Here is a 26,104-nt window from a genome sequence, read left to right on the forward strand (position 1 = left end):
GACCTGCCCTAATTTCTCCTGCCCGTGCCCGTTAACAAAGGCGCATACGCCCCACGCAGGCGGTCCTGGAAGGAGCCCGAGCGAGCTGCGCTCTGTTCTGCTCCACGAGGGGGTCCCTCTCTGCGGGGGTGAAATGCAGCCGAGACCCAAACTACGTGCAAGGACCCACCACGGTGTGAAAACTCAAACGCTGGGGTGCTGGGACCGGAGTCCCGAAGCTCGTGAGGCTGGCCGGGATGGATTCCTGCCCGTCGCCCCGCTGACCACGGTGTGAGAACCAAAATGACAGTCTTTGCAGAAGCCTGCAACTTGCCAGGGGTGGCGGGTGGGTATTATGACATTATGGGGAAACCTCTGTTGACCGCCTCTATCTTTAAGCAAACCACCGCGAATTCCGAGGCTACGATTTTGTGAGAATGAAAACAAGGCGGCGAGCGCGCGTGTGGCCGGGGATGGACCGCGTCCACAGGCCACCATCACCCCCGACGGCAGGCGGCCGGCCAGCGCGTTTGACCCAATGCTCTCTGGATTTTTCAAAACCTCTCAACGTGCTCAGGCTAAAAAAATGCTCAGTACCAGCATTAAGGCACTTGAAGATTCCACCCAAAAAAAAAAAAAAGAGGATTTGTTAACGGTCCGTGAACCCAACAGGAACGACGGCCGGGCGGCCTCCGCTAGCCGGGAGGAGCGCGCGTTCTCGTGGACGTCTTTGTTAAAAGAACCAGACAAACAACATCCTCCCTACTCATTTTACTTCCCACAGTTTGGCTTCCTCCTCTCGAGCCGGGCGACCTCCCCACACGCTACGGCCGCGGGAAGGATCTGGGCCAGGCCAGGGCGGGCCCCCACCACCCCCCCGCCCCCGGGCCCCGGGCTCACCAGGACAGGCAGTCCTTGAGGGCGTTGTAATAGGGCAGCTTGGAGACCACGCACACCGCAAAGGGCACGAAGCAGCCAGCCACGCCCGCGGTCGGCCAGGACGGCTCCCAGTGCGCCTTGCCGTTGTAGAAGCAGGACTCGTACTGGAGAGGAAACGACAGGCCCGGGTCACCTCCCGCCCGCCGGTCCCCGCGCTTTGACCCTCAGCGGTGGGAGCACCGCAGCAGCAGCGAGGGGGCAGGGGCCTGGCCAGCATCCTGCTCCCCGACAGCCCTCCGGCGTCCCTGCCAGGCCCCCCACGGTGCCTGCTGTCTGTGACCTGCGAGGTGGCGCAGACGCTGAGACGCGTCCCAGCCCGGGAGCAGCTCGCCACCTGGCAGGAAGGGGCGCGCGGTAAGAACATGGTAGACGCAGACGGGGCTTAGGAGGGAAGAGAACTGCAGCATCTGAGCGTGTGTGTGTGTGTGTGTGTGTGTGTGTGTGTGTGTGTCACAGCTGGAGGAGGCACGTGGAGCCGGGATTCCAGAAGCCACGTTGCTGGGAGCCACGGTCTGGCCCCAGTGCAGGGCTGTCGGGGTTTTTCAACAGGGACGGAAGCTGCGAGAACAGTGTCACACGGAGACGCCGCAGACAAGAGGGTCATGCAAGGCAGGTACAGGGAGGGCCCTGCAAGCGGTGGACACACCGTCTGTGTCGCCCCAATGCTGAATCTACACCCACTACTCTCAAATCAGCGTGCCAAGGGCACCCAGGCGGGTCACTGTCCTCTCTGTGCCACCGTTTGCTTCATCTGTCAAGGGGGGTGACACTGATAGCTCCCAACTGCGCTCGTTGTCGTGTGGGTGAAACAACCCCGCGGGAGGGTCACACCCGGCACTGGGCTGCGCACACGTGGGCGGCTGGCCTGGGACGGCCACATGCCGTCTGCACCCCGGGAGGGGCTCAGTCCACGGGAAGACGGGAGCGCGGGGCAGGGCCTGGGTGGTCACTGGACACACGGAGAGGGAGGGGAGGCTGGCATGTGGGGCCAGGGTCGCCCCGAAAACACTCAGGCGTGAGTAAACCCCATAGGATGTATTTAAGGTAAGCGCCTCTCCTAACGGTCGCTTCACAGATGAGCTCCCAGAGCACCTTCCTGAACGATCCAGCTGCTCATCGTGTCGCTGCTGGAAGTGCCGGCCAGGGAGGGCTGGGGCTCGGCTCCCCCCTCGTCTCCCACCCGTACCTAACCCAGCCGGGCAGGCCGTCAACGCCACGGCACGGCCTCGAGGGGGGCCTCCCTGAGCTGCCCGCCGCCTGCCCCGGGACCCTGGTCCAGACGCCGAGGTCGTGCACTCAGACGTCAGCGGAAGGCTGGGCTCCCCCGTATTTCTGAAGCCCGTCAGGCGTGTCCGTGCCACCCCACAGGTGTGAGGGGCCAGAGCCCGTCCAGTTGCACCTTACGCCCCCCGACACTCAGGGTGACAGCCGTGAGGATAACTGCCCCAGCCTCTGACGGCAGAGTGGGGAGGGAAGTCCGGGCAGCCACCTCCCCTCACCGTGGATTCACAGACGTCCCCGGATGAAGCACCAGGGCCCCTTCTGCTTCTGGAAACCCTGTGGGCGCCTCTTCAGGTGCGCGGGGGCCCGTGAGCTCCGCAGAGGCCGGCCAGCTCACACGAGGCCCTGCCCGGGTGGGTGAGGGCCGGGTCCCACTCGCGAGGCCCAAGCCTGTCACCCCACACAGAAGGCGAGGGGCGGAAACCCCCCGGGCCCCTGGCGGATGCGTGGGTGGGCAAGCCGGGGCGCACACACACCGCACGGTATGACCTGGCCATAAGGACGGAGGCTCCGCTACCCCACAGGACGAACTCTGAACGCGGCCCACGGAGCGGAGGCAGCCAGACACCGAGGCCGCCCGCAGGCTGGGCCACTGGCAGCGGGCGTCCAGCGCAGGCAATCAGTGGGGGCAGAAGGCAGACGAATGGGGCAGGGGGCCGGACTTTCAGGGTGACGCACGCCTCTGGACCAGACGTGGTGGGGGCACCTGACGCTAAAACGATTCCAATGGTGGTGGGTGTGACGTGCGTCCCCGCAAAAATAAAAAATACTGGGGTGCCTGCGTGGGTCAGTGGTTGAGCGTCTGCCTTCGGCTCAGGTTGTGATCTCAGGGTCCTGGGATCGAGTCCTTCGTCGGGCTCGCTGCTCAGCGGGGAGCCTGCTTCTCCCTCTCCCTCCGTCCCTCCCCCCAACTCATGCACGTTCTCTGTCTCTCTCTCAAATAAATAAATAAAATCTTAAAAAAAAAAAAAGCAAAAATAGTGAGAAATACTTAAACTGAATTCCAGAGGGAAATCGCGGCAGTCACGTACGTGCAGGGGTCGGTAGTACTGGGCAACCACGCCGTACGTCCTGTTCCCACAGACATCCGTCAGCACCAGAAAGTGGACACAGTCTTCCTTCGGTTCGGAGGCCACACACAGGCCCCCTGTGGACAGAGAGAGAAGAGGAGATGTCGTCAGGGCCCGCGGCACCCACCTCCGAGCCCAGGGGAGCCGCCCCAGGGCCTGGAGAACCTGTCCCCGCACGGCCAGCCAGGGCATGGGGACGGCCGGGTGCCATCAGCCCTGCGCCCCTCGATCCCTCCGCCGCCCGCTGTGCTCTGCAGGAAGGAACGTGAGGCAACCACAGACAAAGCCTTTGGGGTGCGCCCGGGGGAGGCAGTGCAGGGGTGTCCCGCTGTCCCCGGGTCATAACCTAGGACCAGGAGACGGCCCCCACTCCCGACGGAACCCCCAGGCAGGGAATGCCGGACGGGAAAGCAGGGGTTTTGCCATCAGCCACTTTGGTGCTTCTCAAGGACAAGGAAAGCACGAGGGCCGCCGCTGCCGGGACCGGGCCAGTCTGGGCTGCGGGGCCCCGGGGTGCGGTGGGGGAGCCGGGCCCAAGTGCGCTCCGCGGGAGATGCCGCAGGCTAACCTTGACCCACCTGCCAAACGGGACCGAACGTCGAGGGTGAGGGTCCTTGGGAAGCACATCCAGGAACCACGAGGCCCGGCCAGCCCGACAGCCCCTTGTCTGGGATGCAGTTTTCCAAACCAGGGGGGCTGCGCTATGTGGTCTACACACCCTGTAGCTCCCAAACCCCCAGGATTAAGAGAACCGAGTCCTGTGGCTGGACCTCAAGGCCGCGAGGGGGCACCAGCCCCCCAGGCTGTCACACTTTCCTGACTTGGTTTCTAGAAAGTGCCGTGGGTGCGGCTGGAGAGCAGAGCAGAGCAGAGGATACCTGGGAAGCAGAGCTGAGGCAGGGCGAGCAGGTCCACGCCGTTGGGGACAGTGACATCTTCGGGAGGGAGGCCCTTCCAGGGCTCGGATTTGGGCTTGTCCCTCTTCTTTCTGAACGAGCGCCTCCTGGTCTTGCTCAGGGTGGCACAGGGGGCGCCGGCCGTCTGACTGTCCTCCTTAGTGACGAAGGGAGGCACAAACACGGACAGAACCTCCGGTTCGAGAGGAGGGCCGCCCACCCCCTTCCTCTGGGCCTGAAGCAGAAAGGGACACGGTCACCCACGGCGCCCGCCTTCGCTCCCCGCACCTCCAACCGAGCCCGGCCTCGGCGTGTTCCCCTTCTGCCCACCCCCGGGTGCCCGATCCACACCTGCCAGGGGCCCCCACGGTCAGGACCGCACAGAGGTGGCCTCAGGGCCCCGGAGACCGTGCACCCAGGTGAGTCACACCATGGCGAGGGACTGGCTCTTCAGCTGCCCCGAGCCACACCACGCGACAGTCAGAGCCCGGGCCATGGGCCGCCTTGACTTCCAACCCGGCTCTGGCTCCACTAGGCCCCAGCGGCCAACATCGCCTCCTCGGGTGCCCTCCCAGGGGCTGGGGTCGCGGGTGGAGGGCCCAACCCCGACGTCCCACCGGAGGCCCCACGGGCCATTACGGTCTGGTGGGGCGGCCCATGTACTACGCAGCCCCGCGTGGATGGCTGCCGCCCCGCGCCCCACGCCAGCTGGGCCATTCGCCCAGGGGTCCTGTCACAGGCGATCTGGGGACACACACAGAGGGTGAGAGGTCTGCCAGCTGGAGAGGAGACACGAGCCCTTTCTCCCGCAACCAGACGGTCCCCCAGGACCTGTGCATCGGGGTCGTCCAGCCTGAACGCTTTTAAACTCTAACTGGGTGCCAGATTTTTAAAAGACCCTTTGCCTTTTCACTCCTTGCTCCCAAAGGATAGAAAGAGCAGGGCTCTGCCTCCGACCTCGGCTCTGGCTCCATGTGGCCGCGATGCCTGGGAGCTCGTTCTGGGGAGCAGAAGCCTGGCCAATCCTGAGCTGGGGGGGGGATGGGGGGTGTCCCCAGGCTGTGACCCAACGGCAGGTAGTCAGCTCCCAGGAGACAGAGAGCCTGTGGGAAGGGGGGAGGAAGCCAGGCCAGGTGGGCACCGGGTAGTCCAAGATCTGGGGGGGGGGGGGGGGGGGAGGGGGGACGACGACGACGACGGACACTCGGCATCAGGAAGGACCCCGGTTGTCACGAGAAGTGGAACTGTTGCCGGCAGGAAAGGAAGGGCAGGCATCACGGCTTCAGTAGGGCTTCAGGAGGAATGTGGGACCCCAGGGCATCTCCTCCTACCCTGGAGAGGATTCCTGCAAGGAACTGCGGCAGGAAGTACTCTCTAAACTCAAGAAGCTTATTTTTATGCTGATTGATTCACGAGAGAGACACAGAGAGGCCCGGGACCCCAGGGTCATGCCCTGAGCCAAAGGCAGATGCTCAACCGCTGAGCCACCCGGGCGCCCTATGTTGTATAATTTAAATTCAGGCAACAATTTCTTTATATTTGGAAAAAAAAAAAGTCTAATACCAGGAGGAACAACGATCAAACACGGGAAATCCATATTACTGGATTTTTGCATCCCGTGTATCAGGCACAAAAGGAATCCGTGTCTTGAGTTACAGAAAACCTTTCTAAAACCTTCCTATCAAAACCCACCAGTTCGGACCTACGTACCCATGAAAGTATGTGCGTCCACGCCTTCCTCACATAAAACACGACATCCGTGGAGGCTGGGCACGCTTTCCTGCAACCTCCCCTCTGCTCCGTCCCTCCGCCCTGACATCCAGGTGGCCAGGACAGACACCTCCCTCCTTGCAGGCTGTGCTCCCCCCTCCCCAAGTGCTGACTCCCTGCCCCATCGTCCTCAAGTGCCTGGCCGGGCCGGCAGTCTCCACACTCAGACACTCACGTGGTGTCTCCCTTGGGGATGGCGCCCAGAGTCCCGCTGCCAGCTCAGATCTCTTTCCAGTCCCAGACAGGCCACACCCAACTGCCTCCGACATACCTGACATACTCAGGTGGGTCCCTTAAACGTGCAGCTTCAAACATTAAGTTCGTGCTGATTTTCCTAAAACCTGAGCTTTCCACCCACATGCTCCCCTGATAAAGACAGTGCCCCTCGGGTCTCCAGAGCTGCCCTCGGGCCCCTGCTCCTCACTCCCATCTGCAAGCCCACCCTGCAGGGCCACTGGCCTCAGGAGGGCCTCTGAAGGCAGCCCCCCCGCCACCCCATCTGCACGTTTCCAAACCAAGCCCCCGCCCCACCTGTGGCTCAGAGGAGGTACAGATTCTCCACGGGCTGTTCCTTCAAGGTGTCTGCCCTGAATGGCATCGCCTCCTCCCGCTGGGCCCAGGGCGCCCACCTGCACCTCCACCCAGGCTCACACGGGGGGGGGGAGGGGATCCCCTTTTGAAAGAGCACACGTGACCTTGTCACCTGCCCCAACGGATAGTGGTTCCTGCCACCTGGCACCAGCTTTTGACCCCCGCAGACCCCTGGATGGGCCCAAACCAGGGTCACAGACCATCTGTCCCTCCACCAGAATGAAAACCGAGTCTTTCCGTACATCACTGTTATTACTGTGTATTCCACGTACGTGTCACACGTGTGCATGTGGCACAGGCAGGATGACGACCTGGACTGTACGCCTGAGCAGCAGGCCAGCCTGCTTCCAAAGCCAGGGTGTCCCCAAAGCCGTGCATGACTCACCCTCCCATTCTCCAGACACAAGTAGCCGTGGTTCAATGCGGTGCTCTCCCCTGTGGTGCTGGTCCCTGCCCATCCCTTGCCTGACATGTGCCCAGTCCCCTCCCCCATCCACTTCTTCATCTTCACCCTCACTGGAGGGGGACTTTCCTCCCCTGCAGCCAGGCCATCAGGCTCCTGACTCCTCACCTCCTGGAGCACCTCCGTCCTCCACCTCCCTCCACCTCCCCCCCCCCACCTCCTAGAGCACCTCCTTCCACCTCCACCCGCCCTGGCTCAGCACAGAAGATGGCTCTCGGTGGATGCTGCTCATCTATCTGCTCATCTACTCGGGATCTCTCAGAGCACAGTCTCTAGGGATACGGTCACCACGCTAAGGAATAAACTACCTCTCGCTTATCTGGAGCCACTTAAAGTGAAACGGCCGAGATTCAGCCAACCTGGCATTCAGCAGCTCTTCACACACCTGTTTTTCCTCTGAACGTATACCCTTGTCTTTTCTGATCGGATAAGCCATACAGTCTCATGTTTAAAAGCTAGCAACCTTATAGGAAGAATAAAAGAAATAAGAACAGAAAGGAGGACAGCCCGGATGGCTCGGCGGTTTAGCGCCGCCTTCACCCAGGGCGTGATCCTGGAGTCCCAGGATGGAGTCCCACGTCGGGCCCCCTGCGCGGAACCTGCTTCTCCCTCTGCCTGTGTCTCTGCCCCTCTCTCTCTGTGTGTCTCTCATGAATAAATAAATAAAATCTTAAAAAACAAAAAAAACAGAAAGGAAAGGTTCTCCCAGTTCCGTGAAAGGGTGGTTAACACCCCGTGCACAGTGTGAAATTCAGTCTTTTCCTTTCTTATCTATCAATGATTTTTCCCCTTTGATACAATCACCCTCTTTTAACGGTGCCACTAGCGTTTCCCCACCTAAGCCCACGGTGTGGCTGACTTCCGTGTCGCAGCTGGAGGTGCCACACGGGGACGACTGAGTAGTGTACCTGGCCCACCCCCTACGGAGGAGTGGCTGGTGTGCTCTCAGTTCTTCATCACACCCACACACTGAGCGAAGGCAGCAGCGAGCAGTCTCTGCCGTACATACGTGCACATGTCCGACTGTGTAACCAGAATAAATTCCTGAGAGCACAGGCCTGGATTCCAGATTGCAACTGCCCCTCCTCCCCTACGGCGCAAGATAAGGTCCGTTTCCACAGACTCGTGAGTCATTCCTGCTCGTCTCTCGCAGACACCGACTTGCTAACCCCTACACGGTAACAACCATTTCAGTCAAAAAACCAGAGCTAATAAAAAAGTAAGACACACCACACCCTAATTCATAGTGTCACAGATTTACTTCTGTGAGGTTGTAGAGTGGCACTCACACAGGACGGGCCATCATTTGTAAAACAAAACAGAAAACAATAGTTTTTTGTTTGTTTTTAGTGCTGTAGAACTGTGATGTCCAGCACAGGTAATAGCCATGTGGCTATTTAAATTGAATTTAATTAAAATTAAATGAAATCAGGGTACCTGGGTGGCTCAGTCAGTGAAGCGTCTGCCTTCGGCTCAGGTCATGACCTTGGGGTGCTGGGATCGAGTCCCACATCCGGCTCATTGCTCAGTGAGGAGTCTGCTTCTCCCTCTGCCCCTCACCCCACTCCCCCTGCCTGTGTGTTCTCTCTCTCTCTCTAATAAATAAATAAAATATTTAAAATAAATTTAATTTAATTTAATTTAAAAGCCAGTTCTACAGTAGCACTAGCCACTGGCTTCAAGCAGCTGGTAGCCACGCATGGCTAGTGGCTGCTGTACTGGATGGCACAGACGAACACTGGCGCCATCACTCAGAAAGTTCTGGTGGACAGTGCTGCTCTAGAAAGTGAAAGCCAGGATGCTCCCCGTTAAAAACCGCTACGATGCGCCTTCACACGCGAGAATCACAGTAGTGACCTACTCTATGGACAGTGCTCTTGGCGCTCTCCCACCACCCGGATGGGTTAGTGGCGGATCCTTCCACACCCCACCCCTACTTTCCACGGTAACCAGAGAGTGGAGGGAAATGTAACCAAGCACAGAAACTCACACGGGGACAGAGCTCTCTCTGTCACCGTCCTCACAAAACCAAACCCCCCAGTCTAAAAAATGAGATGAAAAGTTAGGACGCCTTAACCACCCTAACATTAAGTAGGATGGTTCTCATACCTCTGGGTGTGTTTTCAGCCATCACCAAGCAGAAATGCCTCAGGACAGAGACATGGTGATTTTAAAAGTTATTTAAAAAAAAAAAAAAAAAAGCCTAGGATGTTGGAAATAGAATTGCTATACAGTAAAAGTAGCCAAGTGAAGTCATGTGTTTGGTTAACTGTAACGTCAACATCACCCTTAAAGGACGCTCACTCCAGGAAGTTGGACCCATCCTGTAAGGCCGCCTTTTTCCCACTCCAAATATTTGCTCTCCACCCTTTGTGGAACCCCTAACTGAATCAGCGTGCAGGGGGGAAAAAAAGGATAATCATCAGAATGCAGAGTAGCAAACTGCCCCCCCTGGCCTGGGAAAGCCGCAGCCTGCTTGGGTCGGGAAAGCACCACCGTGCACATTCCAGCTGATTCATCCTACTCTCAGGACACATCTCACGTTGGGGCAACCAACACATGTGTTGAAATCACCCAAGAAGCAACTGAAACCAGGTCATTTCCTATGAGAAGAAAAAGGAGGAAATGCCATTTGGCAAACTAGAGGCAGGGAGACAACTCAGTTGATGAGAGACAGAGGTCAAAAAGATATGCAGACACCATGGGGGCTTGGGGAGGAAGGAAGGAGGAGGGAAATGCAGAAACCATCAAAATGGGCTTTGTATTGAAGTCAAGGAGATGGGGCACCTGGATGGCTCAGTCGGTAAAGTGTCTGCCTTCCGCTCAGGTCATGATCCCGGGGTCCAGGTCATGATCCCGGGATTCCGGGGTCAGGGTCCTGAGATGGAGCCTTGTCTCCAGCTCCCTGTTCATCGGAAAGTCTGCTTCTGCTTCTCCCTCTGCCCCATCCCCCCTGCATGTGAGCTCTCTTTCTCTCAAATAAATAAAATCTTACAAAAAAAAAAAAAAAAGAGTCAGAGACCACTGAGACGCTAAAAGAGATTTGTCCAGTTAATGTTAGCACCACGTAGCTTCTCCTGATGACCTCAACCCTTCAACACTGCAGCCCCAAATACTCAGGTGTCCTCCTGCACCTCTCCCTGCTGTGGTCCAGAACCAGAGGACCTGCCCAACATTCCGGGCGGCAGAGCCGGGAATCTTGGAGTACTCGGGGCATCGCCACTAATGAAAAATGCCACAAACAGGGTTCTATGGACGTCCCGGGCCAGGAGAAAAAGAGTGTCACAACCCAATTTAAAAAAAAAAAAAAAAAAAAAGCGTGGGTTGCAAAACCAAGAAAAAGTGAGGGCACAGGAAAGAAACACAGAAAATGAGAATGCCCCAAACTGCTGCTTTCCGGGAAAAGGGTTTGTCACTCTGGCCGCCAGGACACAGAGGGGGGGCGGGGACGATGCTTTTTCTGCAAAGGAGACAAACCGCTAGGCTTCATCGCAGGGCGGCCAAGCGCCGGGCACGTACCAGGGGCCCGCACACCCCAGCCCCAGACCCCAGCCCCACACCCCAGACCCCAGACCCCAGACCCCAGCCCCACACCCCACACCCCACACCCCAGCTCCAGACCCCACACCCCACACCCCAGCCCCAGACCCCAGCCCCACACCCCACACCCCAGACGCCGTCCGTGCCCGGAGCAGCGCCCGCCGCGCAGGGAGGAGCCGGGGTGAGGACGGAGCCCTCCGTCGGGGCCGCGACCCCAGGCGCCCCCGCCCCGCCCCGCCCAGGTGTGCGTCCCTAACGCCGCACCTGGACGGCCGCCCCGGGAGCCCGCGCTCCTCCCCAGGCTGCTCGCGGCGGCCCCGCCCCGCCTCAGTTTCCCCGCCCGCCCTTACCTGCTCGGGGCCGCGGAGGCTGTCCCGGGAGGGGCCCAGCAGCGCGCACAGCTCCAGCAGCCCCGAGGGCAGCGCCAGAGCCTGCGGCGCGGCCTCCGCCATGCCTGCTCGGCGGCCCGGCCCGCTGGGCGCACCCCGCTCGGCCGCCGACCCGGCCCGACCCGACCCGGCCCCGGCCCCAGCCCCGGCCCCGGCCCCGGTTCCGGCCCCGCGCCGCCTGGGCCAACACCGCGCGCCGCGCAGCCAGCCGCCGGGTCCGCGCAGAGCAGAGCGCGGGGCGGGGCGGGGCCTGCAGGGGGCGGGGCCTGCAGGGGCGGGGCCTGCCGAGCCTGAACGCGGCCTGGTAGGGCGGGACGATCTCTGGGGGCGTGGCCTCGCGGGGGCGGGGCCTGTTGAGCCTGAACGCGGCCTGGTGGGGGCGGGGCGATCCCTGGGGGCGTGGCCTCGCGGGGGCGGGGTCCGGGGGCGGCCGCGGGGCCCGGCGGGAGGGCGTCATTTCCGAACCTGCCCGCGGGTCCAGGCGCGTGCGCGGTGTGTGCGCGCGCTCAGCTCCCCCCCCCCCTCCCGCGGGCATCCCCCTCCCCAGGGAACGGAGGGAGGAAGGGGCGGGGTCCCCAGGTGGCAGGTGAGGGCGCCCAGCCTCCCGGGCGGAGGGCGTGGAGGCCACCTGCCCCCGGCGATCCCGGGCCCGCCCTCTGGGGCGTGGAGAGCCCCCCCCCCGCCCCCCCGGCTGCCCCGGCCTCCTGGAAGCTCCTCCTGGAAGCCCTCCTGGAAGCTCCTCCTGGAAACCCTCCTGGAAGCCCTCCTGGAAGCCCTCCTGGAAGCCCTCCTGGAAGCTCCTCCTGGAAGCCCTCCTGGAAGCCCTCCTGGAAGCTCCTCCTGGAAGCCCTCCTGGAAGCCCTCCTGGAAGCCCTCCTGGAAGCTCCTCCTGGAAGCTCCTCCTGGAAGCCCTCCTGGAAGCCCTCCTGGAAGCCCCTCCTGGAAGCCCTCCTGGAAGCTCCTCCTGGAAGCCCTCCTGGAAGCCCTCCTGGAAGCCCTCCTGGAAGCTCCTCCTGGAAGCCCTCCTGGAAGCCCTCCTGGAAGCCCCTCCTGGAAGCCCTCCTGGAAGCCCTCCTGGAAGCTCCTCCTGGAAGCTCCTCCTGGAAGCCCTCCTGGAAGCCCTCCTGGAAGCTCCTCCTGGAAGCTCCTCCTGGAAGCCCTCCTGGAAGCTCCTCCTGGAAGCTCCTCCTGGAAGCCCTCCTGGAAGCTCCTCCTGGAAGCCCTCCTGGAAGCCCTCCTGGAAGCTCCTCCTGGAAGCCCTCCTGGAAGCTCCTCCTGGAAGCCCTCTTGGAAGCCCTCCTGGAAGCCCTCCTGGAAGCTCCTCCTGGAAGCCCTCCTGGAAGCTCCTCCTGGAAGCTCCTCCTGGAAGCTCCTCCTGGAAGCCCCTCCTGGAAGCCCCTCCTGGAAGCTCCTCCTGGAAGCTCCTCCTGGAAGCTCCTCCTGGAAGCCCCTCCTGGAAGCCCCTCCTGGAAGCCCTCCTGGAAGCTCTCCGGCGCCCCGGACAAGGACCGCAGGAAAGGCTGCCGGGGAAGCCTAGAAAGATCCATTCCTGGTTAATAAATTGCACGGTGAACCTTGCTGGCCCTGTCCAGCAGGAGGTGGAGCGACCTTCAGCAGGAACCCCGGCGGGGTGGAGCCTGCGAGGGGCGGGGAGGAGCTGCGGGCCTGGCCTGACCCTGCTGGGGGGACCCCCGCCCAGCCCAGCCACAGGCGGGGCCCAGGAGCCTGGCCCCGGTGCAGTGCCCCCCCCTCGGCACTGCCTGCGCCCTGACCTCGCAGATCATCCCTTCCCCTCCCTGGACCCCAGCACATGCCTCTGTAAAACCAAGAGGGAACCGATTCCAAAGGAGCCCCTCTAGTTCTAATAATCTAGGATTCATTTTCTAAAAACCTCAAATGCTTGATAATGCTGTAAAGCATCCGTCATCAGCCTGGGAAGACGAGGAACGGAGCAATGTCACATCACACGGGGGATGGGGTGGGCCTGGCTTACTAAGTTACTTATTGCGTGTGGGTCACAGAGGCTCTCACGCAGGTCTGGAGGCCACCGGACATCCACGGATCTCATCAGTGAGCATCACGTGGAGTTACAGTCCCTGACTTAAAAAAAAAAGGACAGATTTTGCTCATATGAGGTTGTCCATGGTGTTTTCATTGTGGGTGGCCTCAGCACAGGGCAGAGTGGAGTCACCGTGGGCCCCCCCCCCTCCGTGCCCAGGAGAGGCTCACAGATGCAGGCTGGAGGCACGAGCCACTCAGGGAGGCAGCGAAGCCCTGGGCTGGGGGCACCTGGGCTGGGGCCTGGCTTCTGTGTGAGGAGCCAAGCTCCTCGGCGGGGCCCTGGGCGATTTCCTGTTTGTTCAAATAACGCGGGGTGTGGTCAGGATTGGAAGAGGTAAACACTTGGCAGCCGCCAGGAGATCCAGCGAGGCTCAGGCAGGAGCCCCGTCGCTTTTCCTCCCAGAGGTGGAAGGGTGGGTTTGAGGAAGGAACTCCAGGGAGAAACGGGTCCGGGCCTGGCCCTGGCCGTGCGTGGGACCGGGAGGTCCTGCTCCTCTGAGCCTCACCGTCATCCCCGAGAAGGGCCAGAAGGCCTCTGCAGAGGACTCCTGGCTCCATCCCCACTCTGTGCTGTCCAGGGAGTCCCAGGGCTCACGCTGCAGAGAGGTGCACAGCGCCTGCGGAGCACCCCATCCTCTAGAGAGCACTGGTGGGATGGGACACAGGAGTGCGGATAACCAGCAAAGGCACAGGGGGAAAAGCCGCTTAAGGGTCACCTAGAGGCGGACAGTGCGGTGAGGGAGAGGGGGAGTGTGTGGAGCCTGGCCCACAAGACCGGCAGCACAGGGTGTAGCCTGCCCCACACTGGGGTCAGGGAGGGGACAGCGGGCCGGCTGGAGAGCCCACTGGTGCCATGCCCGCTGCACAGCGGCTCTCGCTGCAAGCACCCCCCATGCTGAGGAACAGCCTTGCTGCTCTGTCTCACTCTCGGGATTACTGTAAAAAGCAAAGGAGAAAATAGATATGAAAATTGTGAGCCGTAAAGGATAGAGGCAAAAATAGGGGGATGGGTGCACCGTTGTGAGTGTGCTAGACAACGCCCAGCTGTCGACTTCGGGAAGGGTAATTTTACGTTGTGGAATTTCACCTCGATAAATTATTCTTTTAATTTAATTTTATTTATTTTAAATGTATTTATTTGTTTGTTTATTTATTTATTTATGAAAGACAGAGAAAGAGAGAGAGAGAGGCAGACACAGGCAGAGGGAGAAGCAGGCTCCATTTAGGGAGCCCGATGCAGGGCTTGATCCCAGGACTCCAGGGTCACACCCTGGGCTGAAGGCGCCTGCCTTAGAAGCTGGTTGCAAATTATTTGACTCTTACTTTTAAAACTGTAGTTCTTTGTGTGCGTGTGGCACATGTTCATGAAAAAATACATATAAGCAAAAGGAAAAAAACCGCACAGCACACAGCATAAGCAGTTAAGTTTGTTTTTAAAGATTTTATTTATTCAGGAGAGACACACAGAGAGAGAAGCAGGCTCCTTGCAGAGGGAGAAGCAGGCTCCTTGCAGGGAGCCTGATGTGAGACTCGATCCCAGGGCCCCGGGATCATGCCCTGAGCTGAAGGCAGATGCCCAACGGCTGAGCCACCCGGGTGCCCCAAACAGTTAAGTTTTTGATAAACAGCTGTATACACACATGCACGGGCGCACACACACATTTGGGATTTAGTCCTACGCCTGTGGGCTGGTACTAAACAGACTGCTTTGGAACGTGTTGTGTTTTTACTTTACAATATAGGATGAACACACTTTCACGCAGATGCGTGAAACCTTCCAGTGGAACAACAGACCTGAATACAAAATCTAGTGAGATGCTGGTAACAAGGAAAGGACCTAAAACAAAATTCCATCAGATGATTCGAAGCAAAACGAAGGTCAAGGGCACGTCAGAAAACGCTAACAAGAAAGAAAGCAGGGCCCGGATTTTAACTCCAGACAAAGAAAGAATTCAAGGCGCGGAGCACACGGGGGTGAGGACGGTGGAGGGAGTGTCCTGGCCTCCGATGTGGCATCACAAACTTGTTTCTTTTTCTTCTTATCTCTCCCCTAAGCCTTTGGGACTCAGCCATGTTCTTGTCCTTTCTCCAGGGCCCAAGTGCCCCAGGGAGTGTCCTCTTGCCGCCCCTGCAAGGCTGGGTCAGCCTCCAGCGAGGTTTCCCGAAAGCCCTGCTCAGGCCTCGGTTGCAGGTGGAGGACCTCCTTCTGCCTCCCCTGGCGCAGCTTCCAAAGGGCAGGCTGCCTCCGCCTGTGCCATTTCTCCGGGTTTCCTTCATTTTCTTCACCAGATGTTTGCCTATGCAGTATTTTTCCATTTATTCTTTTGTATAAATGGAAATTCTTCTGTATAAATTTTCCATCTATTCTTTTGAATAAATTAGTCCTGCTGGGATCCAGGGCAGTTCTCTCCCTCTTTCGTTGCTCCATGTATGTTGGGCCTGAGAGACGAAGATTCCCGAAAGGATCCGGGCCGCTTCTCTCCTCCATCAGCACAGAGCTGCGGTGCTACAACTGGTTTTTAAACACATAAATAATTTATTCCTCACAAAAATCCTGAGTTGAGGGCTAGCTGGCTTTGCATGTGAAAATATAAGCCAGGCTTTGCCTTTTCTTGGTAAAGTTTACATATCTGTAAACAAAGAAAAACATGAGTCTGAATAAACAGTTTTCTCCAGGAAGTGAGGAGGCCAACACGTCATGAGACCACGTTCACTACGCAGAAATCAGATACGAACACTTCCAGATGCGAGCTGTCTGAAGTCACCAGCTGGGAAGCCACTTCGCCTCCTGTGCCGCAGCGTCCTCGCTTGTGTTGGGATGTTTATTGAGCACCTACTATATGTCTGGCCTGTGATGATAGCTGGGATCACAGAGAATAAAATACAAGCCCTCCCCGGCCCTCACCCAGGGCAGCAAGCATGTACCCAGGGGGGAGAGGGAAGCAGGGGTGCAGTGGAGTCAGAGCGGTGTTCTGGGGAGGGGGAGGGGCTCTGGCAAGATGAGAAACCCCTGCGGCCCACCACGAAGGTGAAGAGGCATCTTCCAGGGAGAGAGGACCTGGAGAACATGGCAGGCCGGGCAGAGGGGACTGCAGGGCGTGCGCACAGCCCCACGAGCGAGTACGTGGGCCCTGCAGCCGAGGAGTGGGTGAGACAGGTCCGTGGAGCCCACTGCTCTGTGCTGGCCCCGGAACAGGGCCTCCTCGGGGAGGGAGGGAGACAGCTGGAGAGGGGGCAGGAGCCAGGTTGGGAAAGGCTCAGGTGCCAGGCTCAGGAGGCTGGCATCTGTCCTGCGGATGGTGGCAAGTGGCTGAGGACTTGGCCCAGGAAAGAAATGGGGCCAGGGAGATATTTGAGAAGGCTGCTCCGGGCTTCAGGGCAGAGGCAGGAAATGGAATGCCAGTGCTATGGTCTTCAGGAAGGGGCGTGAGGTGTCTGGCTGGGCAGTGGGTGCTGAGTGTGGAGGCCACAGACTGAGACACCCTCGGGAGGCAGGCTGGGCAGCATAGGCCGGAGGCCGGGGGCAGGCGTGAGTCCAGGCTCTCCTCTGTGGCCCCACAGGTGACGGCCCCGGTACCCCCGGCCCAGGATGGACGACACTGTCCTCTAGAGGCCTGTTCTGTCCTGCTGCTGGTCCGTCAGTTCCTGGAACAGGGACTGTAGATGAGATGGCCTCTGCTCGGTCCCTGGAGCTGCCACAGAGCTCAGCACAGAGAAGGCTCTCGCTCATAGGAAGATCTCAGAAGGACCAGGCGGCGGGGCAGAGGGGCCACAGAGGGACAGATGACCTTGACCGGCCTATGAACATCTCAAGAGGGCATCCTGCAGGTTGTGTGTGTGTGCGCGCGTGTACATGCACATGTGAGCCTCGGTGCATGGCTTCTGGCTTCACATGTGTGTGTGTGTGCACACGTGTGCCCTGGTGCATGGCTTCTGGCTTCGTGCATGTGTGTGTGTGCATACGTGTGCCCTAGTACATGGCTTCTGGCTTCATGCATGTGTGTGTGCACACGTGTGCCCTGGTGCATGGCTTCTGGCTTCGTGCATGTGTGTGTGCACACGTGTGCCCTGGTGCATGGCTTCTGGCTTCGTGCATGTGTGTGTGCACACGTGTGCCCTGGTGCATGGCTTCTGGCTTCGTGCATGTGTGTGTGTGCATACGTGTGCCCTGGTGCATGGCTTCTGGCTTCATGCATGTGTGTGTGTGCACACGTGTGCCCTGGTGCATGGCTTCTGGCTTCGTGCATGTGTGTGTGTGCATACGTGTGCCCTAGTACATGGCTTCTGGCTTCGTGCATGTGTGTGTGTGCATACGTGTGCCCTAGTACATGGCTTCTGGCTTCGTGCATGTGTGTGTGCACACGTGTGCCCTGGTGCATGGCTTCTGGCTTCGTGCATGTGTGTGTGCACACGTGTGCCCTGGTGCATGGCTTCTGGCTTCGTGCATGTGTGTGTGTGCATACGTGTGCCCTGGTGCATGGCTTCTGGCTTCATGCATGTGTGTGTGTGCACACGTGTGCCCTGGTACATGGCTTCTGGCTTCGTGCATGTGTGTGTGTGCACACGTGTGCCCTGGTGCATGGCTTCTGGCTTCGTGCATGTGTGTGTGTGCACACGTGTGCCCTGGTGCATGGCTTCTGGCTTCGTGCATGTGTGTGTGTGCATACGTGTGCCCTAGTACATGGCTTCTGGCTTCGTGCGTGCGCGTGTGTGTGTGCGGTGTGTATGCACATGGTTAGCAACTTGTGTACTGCAGCAGTTGGGGCTGGGCCCTTCTTCCCTGCCCTAGGGTGGGGAAGGACAGGGAGCTGTAGGAGAGCCAGGGTGCAGCTCCAACAGGTGGCACGCGGAACAGCTGCACAGCAGGCGAAGCCCAAGCCATCATCCGGCAAGACGGTGTCACAGCAAAGGGCACGGGGGCTGCTGGGTGTCACCGTAGCTACGCCTCAGGCGGGGCCACCTTGCCAAGCGCCTCTGGCCTGCCCAGACAGCCCGCTGCGGCCCTAAGCAGCTAGAACCCCACTGTCAGAAATAGTTTTCTCTTTAGAATATTCGTAAATAAGAGGAAGCCACATGTTGGTTAATGCTAACCGCTGGGTTCACTGGGAGACTGCGTAATCTCCGAGCTCAGCATCTCAAAGGGTTTTGAAGGGTGCATGGGGCCGCCCTTCACGCTGGCCACACGGCCGACAGGCCCTACCCCTGAGCGGTGGAGGACCGCGTGTGTGGGGCCGGGCCCGGGCCCTGTGTTCCTACGGGGATCCTCGGCACTCCTCAGGTCCAGCCGGGCTTCACCACCACGCAGTCAATGCTAAATTTTGTCCTTTGCAAAATGGAAGTAACAGTACTTCCCTCCCCTAAATGGCCACGTTCAGTTCTGCGTAGTGAACGTTTATTGAGTGTCTAGTGTGTGCGGGCGACTGTCGTGCCTGACAGTTCTGGGGCGGAGCGGGGCAGGATGCACAGGGTTGAAGTGGAACCTGCCCCGACACGGACCGAGCCCGGCGCTGGCAGGCTGGGGGACCCCAGGCAGGCCCTTTGCGCTGTGCACGTCAGTTCCCAGGGCCTAGCCCTACGTCTGGCACGGATTAATAGGTGCACAATGAGTATTTGAATAAGAGAATAAAGTCCCACTGCCCATTGGTTAGGGTCCAGCTGCACAGCAGGGATTCACCAACCTCGTATTGAGTGAAACAATAGGGTCACAGGAAAACACAGGCTCTGGCACCCGTTAGCAAGGGCCAAGCGTGGACAGAATGCACCTTGGTGGAGAAAAGTGTCGGGTGTTCAGGACGGGAGCGGCGGCCTCCTGAGTGTAGGGCGGGGGTGGCGGGGGCGGGGGCGGGAGCGCCCGCGGTACGACTGGGCATAGTCTTTGTAAATATGACCAAAGAGAAAGCCAACGGTCTCGTCTATTTCTGGAGCACCCTGTGTTTTAGACAATGCTGAGGGTACTTCCCCAGCTGCAGACACCACGCACCTGTCCAGACGCCAGGCCCCGAGACGGCCGGCGGGCTGAGACAATGGGGACAGAAGGTGACTTCCACAGGAAACAGGGAAGCCAGGCCTGCCCGACGGGTCGGTCGGCTGGCCGCTGGGTACTGGGGCGGGACAGAGGCGAGAACGGTCTGAACCCATCCAGACCAGGAATCAAGACAAGTAAAAATAGGCAGCTAACAGGAACCGGGTGGAAAGGAGGAAGTCAGGCAGTCACCTGCACTCGAGAGGGGCCCAAGGTGACTCAAGGTCATTTTCTTCTGCCCCTGCGGTTCCTGCTGCCCTTGGGTGCTCTTTCCTCTTTACTCCCTGATAAGTCTGGCTCACCTTTCATTGGTTCGGATACCACCACCTCCAGGAAGCCCTCCCGCACCCACCTCCTCGTTTTCCCCTATGGGGTTAGAGCGGCCCTGTGCACCCCAACACGCCTCTCACGCCTCATCACTGACCACGAGGCCCGTGTCCTCCGTGCCTGCCCTTGGGCTTCCCACCTGGGAGCCAGCCTGCACCCTGCACTTGCTCCTGGCTCCAGAGTTCGTTTCAGCCCCTCTCACACAGCACGTCCTAGAAGACAGGGTGCTGCCCAAATCCGTCCAGTGCGAAGGGCAGAAAGACCCCCGACAAGCTCATGCCCCACGCTTCACCGGCTACAAGAGGGGGTGAGCCACGCAGACGCCATGAGGCTGGTCTGAGGGTGAAGGTGGACACTCAGCAAAAGCCAGACGCCCCTGCTCCATGGTGCCCTGGACACGCCCCTCCTCAGGACCCTCCGCGGTGCTGCACAGCCCGGCCAGGGCGGACAGAGGTGAGGGGCTGGCCATGGCAATGACAGCGAAGTCTGCGGACGGCTCGCCCTGTCGGTGCTCAGTGCTCTGTGTACGTGCATGGACGCTCTCACCAACGGCCTCTGCGGCACTAGGTCAGTGGGCCACCCCCCTTGGTAGGTCAGGACCTGAGGCTCGGGCAGGTCAGCCGCCGACTGAAGAGTGGTCAGGGTGGGGATGCACACCTGGGTCAGCCCGAGACTCACCTGCTTCTCCGAGCGGGGCCGGAGCCTTCCCTGGCTGGACAGGCTCACCCCCGGACCCCTCTGCAGCTGGTTCTAGCATTTTCAGCTCCCTCACTGCAATATTCTATTAGCAGGATTTTCAGAACATTGGGCAAAGTCAATCAAGTCCGCAGCTCCCAGGACCACGAGGGTTCCAGGCTGTGGTCTCACGGTGCTTTGTAAATTCCAGCTGGGGCCTGCCTCCCCACACGTAGTGCATGTTGGCATAGACCCCGGGGTGGCTGGTGGCCTCCCTGTCGCCCCAGCACCCGGGGTGGGGCTTCCAGCTGGGTCCTGAAAGAAGCTCAGAGAGGACAGACCAAGGTCTTGGGGACTCAGAGGGGGGCCTCCAAGGCCAGCCTGGAAATACCACCTTCTCGATGAAAGCACATTCCCAAAAGAGGGGGGATGCATCCTCTAGGGCCTCTAAAGGAGCCTGTGGAGGCCAGTCCCGGCAGGGCAGGCTCTCTCCCACCGGCCAGGAGGGCCGTCCCGCTCCCGCCCGCAAAGAAGGGCTCAGAAGTGCTGGGCTTGCCCGGGCCCCCGCCGGGAGGTAGGGCTGGGAGGCCGCCCACAGCCTGGTCCCTTGGGCCAGCTCAGCTCAGAGCTGGGCTCTCTTGCCCCATCTCTGCCCCTCTTCACCTCCAAAGCCAAAGCCAGGCTGACCCCAAGGTCAAGGAGAAGCGAGGCCTGGAGGCCCCCGGCTGCCTGGCCCCATCCCTCCTCCCCCAGCTGCCCCTGACATTCCCAGGTGTGCCCTTACACGTGTGTGTTTGCCTCTTCACATGAGTGAGTGTGCACATGCGCGTGTGTGCACACCTGGGGAGGAGGACACAGAGCTATCTGGTGGGCAGTGGACTCTCTCGGTCCCCGAGGACCTGGGTCACCCTCCCCCATTCGCCCCTGACTCACGGAGACGTCCTTTTCAAGCCCTGGAGCCCTTCCAAGAGCTGTGCGCAGGTTCACGGAAGGAAGGAGCCACTCCCACTTCCCCCGATGCATCTAGGAACACTCCCGGGGAGGGTGGAGGCCACAGGCGCTGAGCAGGGGCTCCGAGGGAGACGCCCCACCCCACCCGGGGGGACCCAGGCCGCTGACACCGGCCTCGGATGAATCACATCCCATGGTCTGGGAGGGCCTGGCCCCGAGAGGTGCCCAGGGTGCATCTAGTTCAAAGCAACAGAGGCTTTGGGTCTCCGACGTTGTCAGTACCCGAAACACCGCCCTTGCCCCACAAGTATGTCCAGGAGCCATTTCCCACTCCCCCTGGGGGGTCAGACCCTGGAGAGTGGAGCTCCTCACCTGCCGCGGCCCTGGGCTGGGGAAGGGGCTGCAAGCAGGTGGTGCCTACCTGCTTCCCTTTCGGACGGTGCTGGAAACCCGGGAGAGGGGGCACGAGATCCTAGGGGCATCCTTGTGCGTCCCCCCCTCCCCGGAACTTGCCCAAGCCTTCACCTATGGCATCCCACACTGGCCCCCCTCCCCTCCTCTGCTCCTCTCTGGCCATGTTCCCCCGGACTGGCCACTCCTGGTTCTGACCTGGGCTTAGGGGTCCGGCCTCAGGGTCAGCACCATAACCTAGGTTCCTTGGACAATGGAACCAGCTTCCACCCTCCCAGGCAGCCCCTGCAGGTGGGGTGCACGGCATACTCTTGGGGTGCCCTCTGTGTCCCTCACCCTGGCACCGGATTGGGGACCAGGCCCAGCCTCCTGCAATGACCCCTGGGCCCCAGGACGTGTCCTCGAGCACGCTCAGCACCACCTGGTGCCTCTCCTTCCCCCAAACCTGTCCCCACAGAGCCCCCCCTCACCCCTGGCTCCCCCAGATGCCTGTCCCATAGGCAGCCAGTCTTGGGCCTGTAGGTGCCACTCCGGATGCTGCTCGCTGCTTTGCCCCAGGATGAGCCCCAGCCTCTCCCCCCACAGCTCTGTTTGTGCGTCAGCCCTGGGGCCCCAGAAGCAAACCTCAGATGGGAGTGTATCAGGGGGCAACTGAGAGAAATGGAGGGGGTCCGTCGGACTCGGAGCCGGAGTGAAGAGGGTCCCTCAGAGTTCACGTCCCCTGAGCCTCGGAATGTGACCTTGCCTGGAAATGGCACATTCAAGGATGTTAAGCTACGGCAGGACGAGATCATCCAGGGCTGGGGCGGGCCCTAAACCCGATGGGAGGACACGGGTGTTTTCTGTTTCTCCTGCACAGAGCTGGCCCGTATTTATGCGTCTCTGACAAGGGAATCTAGAGACAGATTCACCAATGTCCTGACAATGGCGTTAACTGAGCATCTACTGTATGCGTCGGGGGTACAGAGACCAGTCAGCCAGGTCCCCGCACCCCCGACCTCCGCAGGGTGTCAGGTCCCGCTCCAGGCCGCATCCCAGGCGGTGGGGAGGTGGGCCTCGGGCCCGGGGCTGGGGACGCTGCTCCGCAGGCTCACCCCTGAGTGCACTGGCAGAGGGGGGCGCTTGCTAAGCCCGGTGTCCCTCCTCCTCCTCAGAGACAAGCCGCTCAGCCCCTGACGGGCACAGAGCAGCTCGGCACTCGGAGCCAGCGGGGCGCGGTCTGGCCTACACGTCTCCCCGCCTGCATGACCGAGTGGCCGTCTCGTGCCACTGCCTGCGTCTAAGTCAAACAGGACGCTCCTCCCCAGGGTAGGCAGGGGGGACCCCGACACCATGGCACCCTGCCCCAGACATAGACACCGGAGGATCTAGAAAGAGGACCGTGGTTCGGTGTGTACCCTGGAGGTTTTCCTACAACCACTTTGAATCTGTTCTAATTAAACCGCTTTTGAAAGAACCGTAGGTGCAAGTGCCGGGTCAGCCGGGAACGCTGCTCTTTCCGACTCGCAGAGCTGTCTCTAGTCCGAAGTTCACTGCAGAGCACGGCTCCCCAACAGGCCACGTGCGTCTGGTGCCCTGACCCGTCCACCAGTCCGTCCAAGCCCCCGGCCGCTCAGGAGGCCGCCTCGCCGCTTCCCCACACTGTTGGGTGACGGCCAGTCCTGGGGCCCGGCCTTCCCGAAAGCATTTTGTTCTCACCCCGAGTTTTCCCGTCGGATCAGGACGTCGAAGGCCCCGCTCTCCCCGCGTCAGTGCTCCGGCTTAAACTTCCCGGCTCGTCCGTGCCCAGTAGATCCGACGGACACTCCGGTGAGGATTCTGTGGGGGAAAAACAAATCCAGCCGGAGAAGCGCAGAAACGACACGTGCCAGGAAGTTCTCGGCGTCTTTACAACTCGCAGACCTTAGCCGAGCCCTTTCTAAAATCCCGATATTTGAAGAGAGGGCGGCAGGTTGACGACAGTGCCATCCCTCAAGTCGCAGCACTATCGATGGGCTTTATCATCTGGTCTCCACCACGCTCCTCAAGATAAGGACGGGCGCCCATGACGCACCGCAGATCGCCGGGGCCTGGAGCTGGGCGGCGTCTTCCAGCTGCTGATTCCCGGAGCCGAGGCTACTGGATGCCCACCCCGTTCCAGGGTCTCTGGCCGTGCCCCTCCCACTGAGCCCCACCCCGCCCCAGCCCACCGCACCCCCCGCTCTGGGCCAGGACTCCCGTTAGACCTGCTTCATAAGCGTCAGGCTCAGAGGCGTCCCGAGGTGGGCCTGGGGCTGGGAGCCAAGGCCACACCGTGTGCCCGTTCGTCCTGAGAGGCCCAGGGAGCCTTCGGGGTCCAGCAGAGTGGAGCATTGATCCTCTGCTGCCAAAGCCGATACCCATCACTCCTCGGCATCCTAACTCCGGGCATCTTTGCTATCCTGGACTTCTAGCAGGTTCCCCTACCTACCTCCTATCCAGGGCTAGTGGCGGCCACCCCCAGGCTGCCCTCCATGCCCAGCCTGGCCCTCAGATCCGCAGCCTGGCCTGGTAGAGCCCTGTTCACCCCCAGCTGGGGCCTTGGCCTGACCTGGACTGCCCTTCTGAGCTGCCTGCCAGGCCCCCCACCCAGGAGCAGTTCCCTTGCTGGACAGCCGCTTGCTGGCAGGGGGTCCAGGCCTCACCACTGCCTCCCACTGCGGGAGGTGGGGCTCGGTGCAGACAGAGCTGAGCAGCAGGCTGGGGTGGCACCAGGGTCTGGCAAGGCCTCCCGGCTGCAATGCACACGATCGGATCGTCCTGCACCTCGATGGCTCCCTGGTGCCCTCCAGACCACCTGCAGCCCCCTGCACGGTGTTCTAGGCCCCGCACAGGCCGGCTTGGGCAGCTCAGCTCCTGCTCCCCGCACACCCACCTCCCACCCAGCTAGAAGAGGTTTGGCAGCGTCTTATCCTCCAGGCCCTTCTAGACCCTTCCATGCTGCTTTTCTTAACCATCTCCCCACTCAGCGAGCCTCCTCCCTGGAACTGGCCTGGCTGGCCTAGCAGGTGCTCCCTTGCCTATGCCGTATCCCACTTGTAACTAGAAGGAGTGACCCTGAGAACAGGGTGCTAAGTTCCTGGGGGCTCTCAGATGTGGAGCCAGACCATGGAGGTGCCGAGGTGAGCCAGGCAGGGTCTCCCCCTCCCCGGGAGGGGCTTAACTGCAGACCCAGCAGAGAGCCGCAGAAGCAGTGCGTCCAGAACAGGGCCCTACGTGAGGCCACCGGGTGCTGCTGGGCTGGGAGGAGCCACAGCGGGGAGGGGGGTGGGAAGGGAGAGGAGGGGAGGGCGTGTGAGCAGAGTTGGGCTGACCCTGGCCTGGTTTGCCCAGGAATCTTCCTGCACCGAGAGCCCTGCTCCCCAGGAACCCCTCCATCCAGAAGGTCCTAGTGGAGGCCCCTTCTGGGCTCAGAGGCAGGGACAGGCTGGGGACCCTGCAGTAGGTCACAAGCCAGTTCACTGAAATCCCCCAGTGAGCTCGGAGCTGGGTGCCCCCCTGATTCTACACACCCTCCCTGACCCCACTGAATGGTGAGCACCCCGCTGGGTGAGTTGAGGTGTGACCCCCCCCCCGGGACAGCGGGGTTGGGGCCTGGGTGGTGGTCTTGGGTGAATGAGTGAGTATGAGGCTTCTCTCTTGTCTTTCTAGCTGCTTCGCAAACAAAGGACAGAGCCCAGCTGGCCTCGCCCCCGCCCCTCCCCTAACGGACCCTGTCCTGGCCCTGCCTGCCCTCGCAGGACAGCAGCCCAGCAGCTCTGGGAAGCCTGGGGCAGCCCTCGGCCCAGAACCCCCAGCTCCCGTCCCACCTCTTCTCTGACCTCCTCCCTGGCTGCTCGCCCCCCCACCCCCCACTCCCCTGCACCTACCCCCCCCCCACCCGGCCTCGCTGAGGCTCTTCCTCCGCCCACTGGGCCGGCCCCCACCTGGGGGCTGTGCACCTGCTGTTCCCTCCGCCCAGAATCTGCCTGCGTCTCTCCCGCCCCCTCTGTCTTTACTCACAAGTCACCTGCTTGGTGAGATCTTCCAGGGTCACCAGATCCCAAGTGTCAACCTCCTCAGGGACACGCACTCCATGCCCCGTGTCCCTCCCCGCTGTCCAGATGCCAGCTCCTATCTGGTCCAGCTCAGAGGCCAGGGGTCCTTGCTCACAGCGGGTCCCCAGCACCCCTTCCCCGGGCCCGAAAAACACCCTCAGGGGGAATTTTCTGGATGGTGGCTGAAGGACCCGGGGCTGCCTTGCCCGGTGGCACTGACTGGAACCGGGTAGACCAGTCGTGGCGTGGGGACTCACCGGTCCCAGTGCTCTCCTGTGGCCCAAGAAAGTCCTCGGTCCGGGAGCCTCAAGGGTCAGCTCCAGGGCTGGGGGCGGGTAGAGGTCGAGGGGTCGTGGGCAGGCCTGAGAAGAGAGAGCCCGTGAGCCGGCCCAGCGTGGCCCCACTCGCTTGGCCACCACGTGTCCCAGGCCACCAGCCGCTGTTCCATCAGCCCTTTTCTCTCCATGGTGACAAATGTATACGTTTAGAATCAGCCTGTCGGGGATCCCCGGGTGGCTCAGCGGTTTAGCGCCTACCTTCGGCCCAGGGCTCAATCCTGGGGTCCTGGGATCGAGTCCCGCTTCGGGCTTCTTGCATGGAGCCTGCTTCTCCTCTGTCTGTGTCTCTGCCTCTCTCTCTCTTTCTCTCTGTCTCTCATGAATAAATAAATAAAATCTTTTAAAA

The 26,104-nt window shown here is 60.7% G+C and overlaps 1 protein-coding gene and 1 long non-coding RNA gene across 4 annotated transcripts in view; both read right to left on the reverse strand.

The window, feature by feature from the left end:
• Positions 1 to 11,076, reverse strand: part of DENND3 (DENN domain containing 3) — a 50,719-nt gene extending 39,643 nt beyond the window's left edge. The window contains exons 1-4 of one of the 3 annotated variants that reach the window (XR_011996484.1): positions 10,880 to 11,076; positions 4,148 to 4,400; positions 3,235 to 3,346; positions 880 to 1,022 (exon numbers count right to left, since the gene is read on the reverse strand). Coding sequence is in view for 2 of the 3 variants with exons in the window: in XM_072733809.1 (XP_072589910.1) it covers positions 880 to 1,022; positions 3,231 to 3,346; positions 4,148 to 4,400; positions 10,880 to 10,981 (614 nt within the window). In the remaining variant the exon portion in view is untranslated. Of the gene's footprint in view, positions 1 to 879; positions 1,023 to 3,230; positions 3,347 to 4,147; positions 4,401 to 10,879 lie in introns of all 3 variants that reach the window. The other 2 variants (XM_072733809.1, XM_072733808.1) reach the window with 2 other exon arrangements.
• A 3,329-nt stretch (positions 11,077 to 14,405) lies between these two features.
• LOC140595123 (uncharacterized) lies at positions 14,406 to 23,199 on the reverse strand. Its single transcript, XR_011996485.1, has 2 exons — positions 23,064 to 23,199; positions 14,406 to 22,110 (listed from the first exon to the last, which is right to left on the reverse strand). It is a non-coding gene; the product is annotated as an uncharacterized lncRNA (long non-coding RNA).
• Positions 23,200 to 26,104: the final 2,905 nt, after the last annotated feature.

This window comes from Vulpes vulpes, chromosome 13, assembly GCF_048418805.1.
Source record: "Vulpes vulpes isolate BD-2025 chromosome 13, VulVul3, whole genome shotgun sequence".
Lineage (NCBI taxonomy): Eukaryota > Metazoa > Chordata > Mammalia > Carnivora > Canidae > Vulpes > Vulpes vulpes.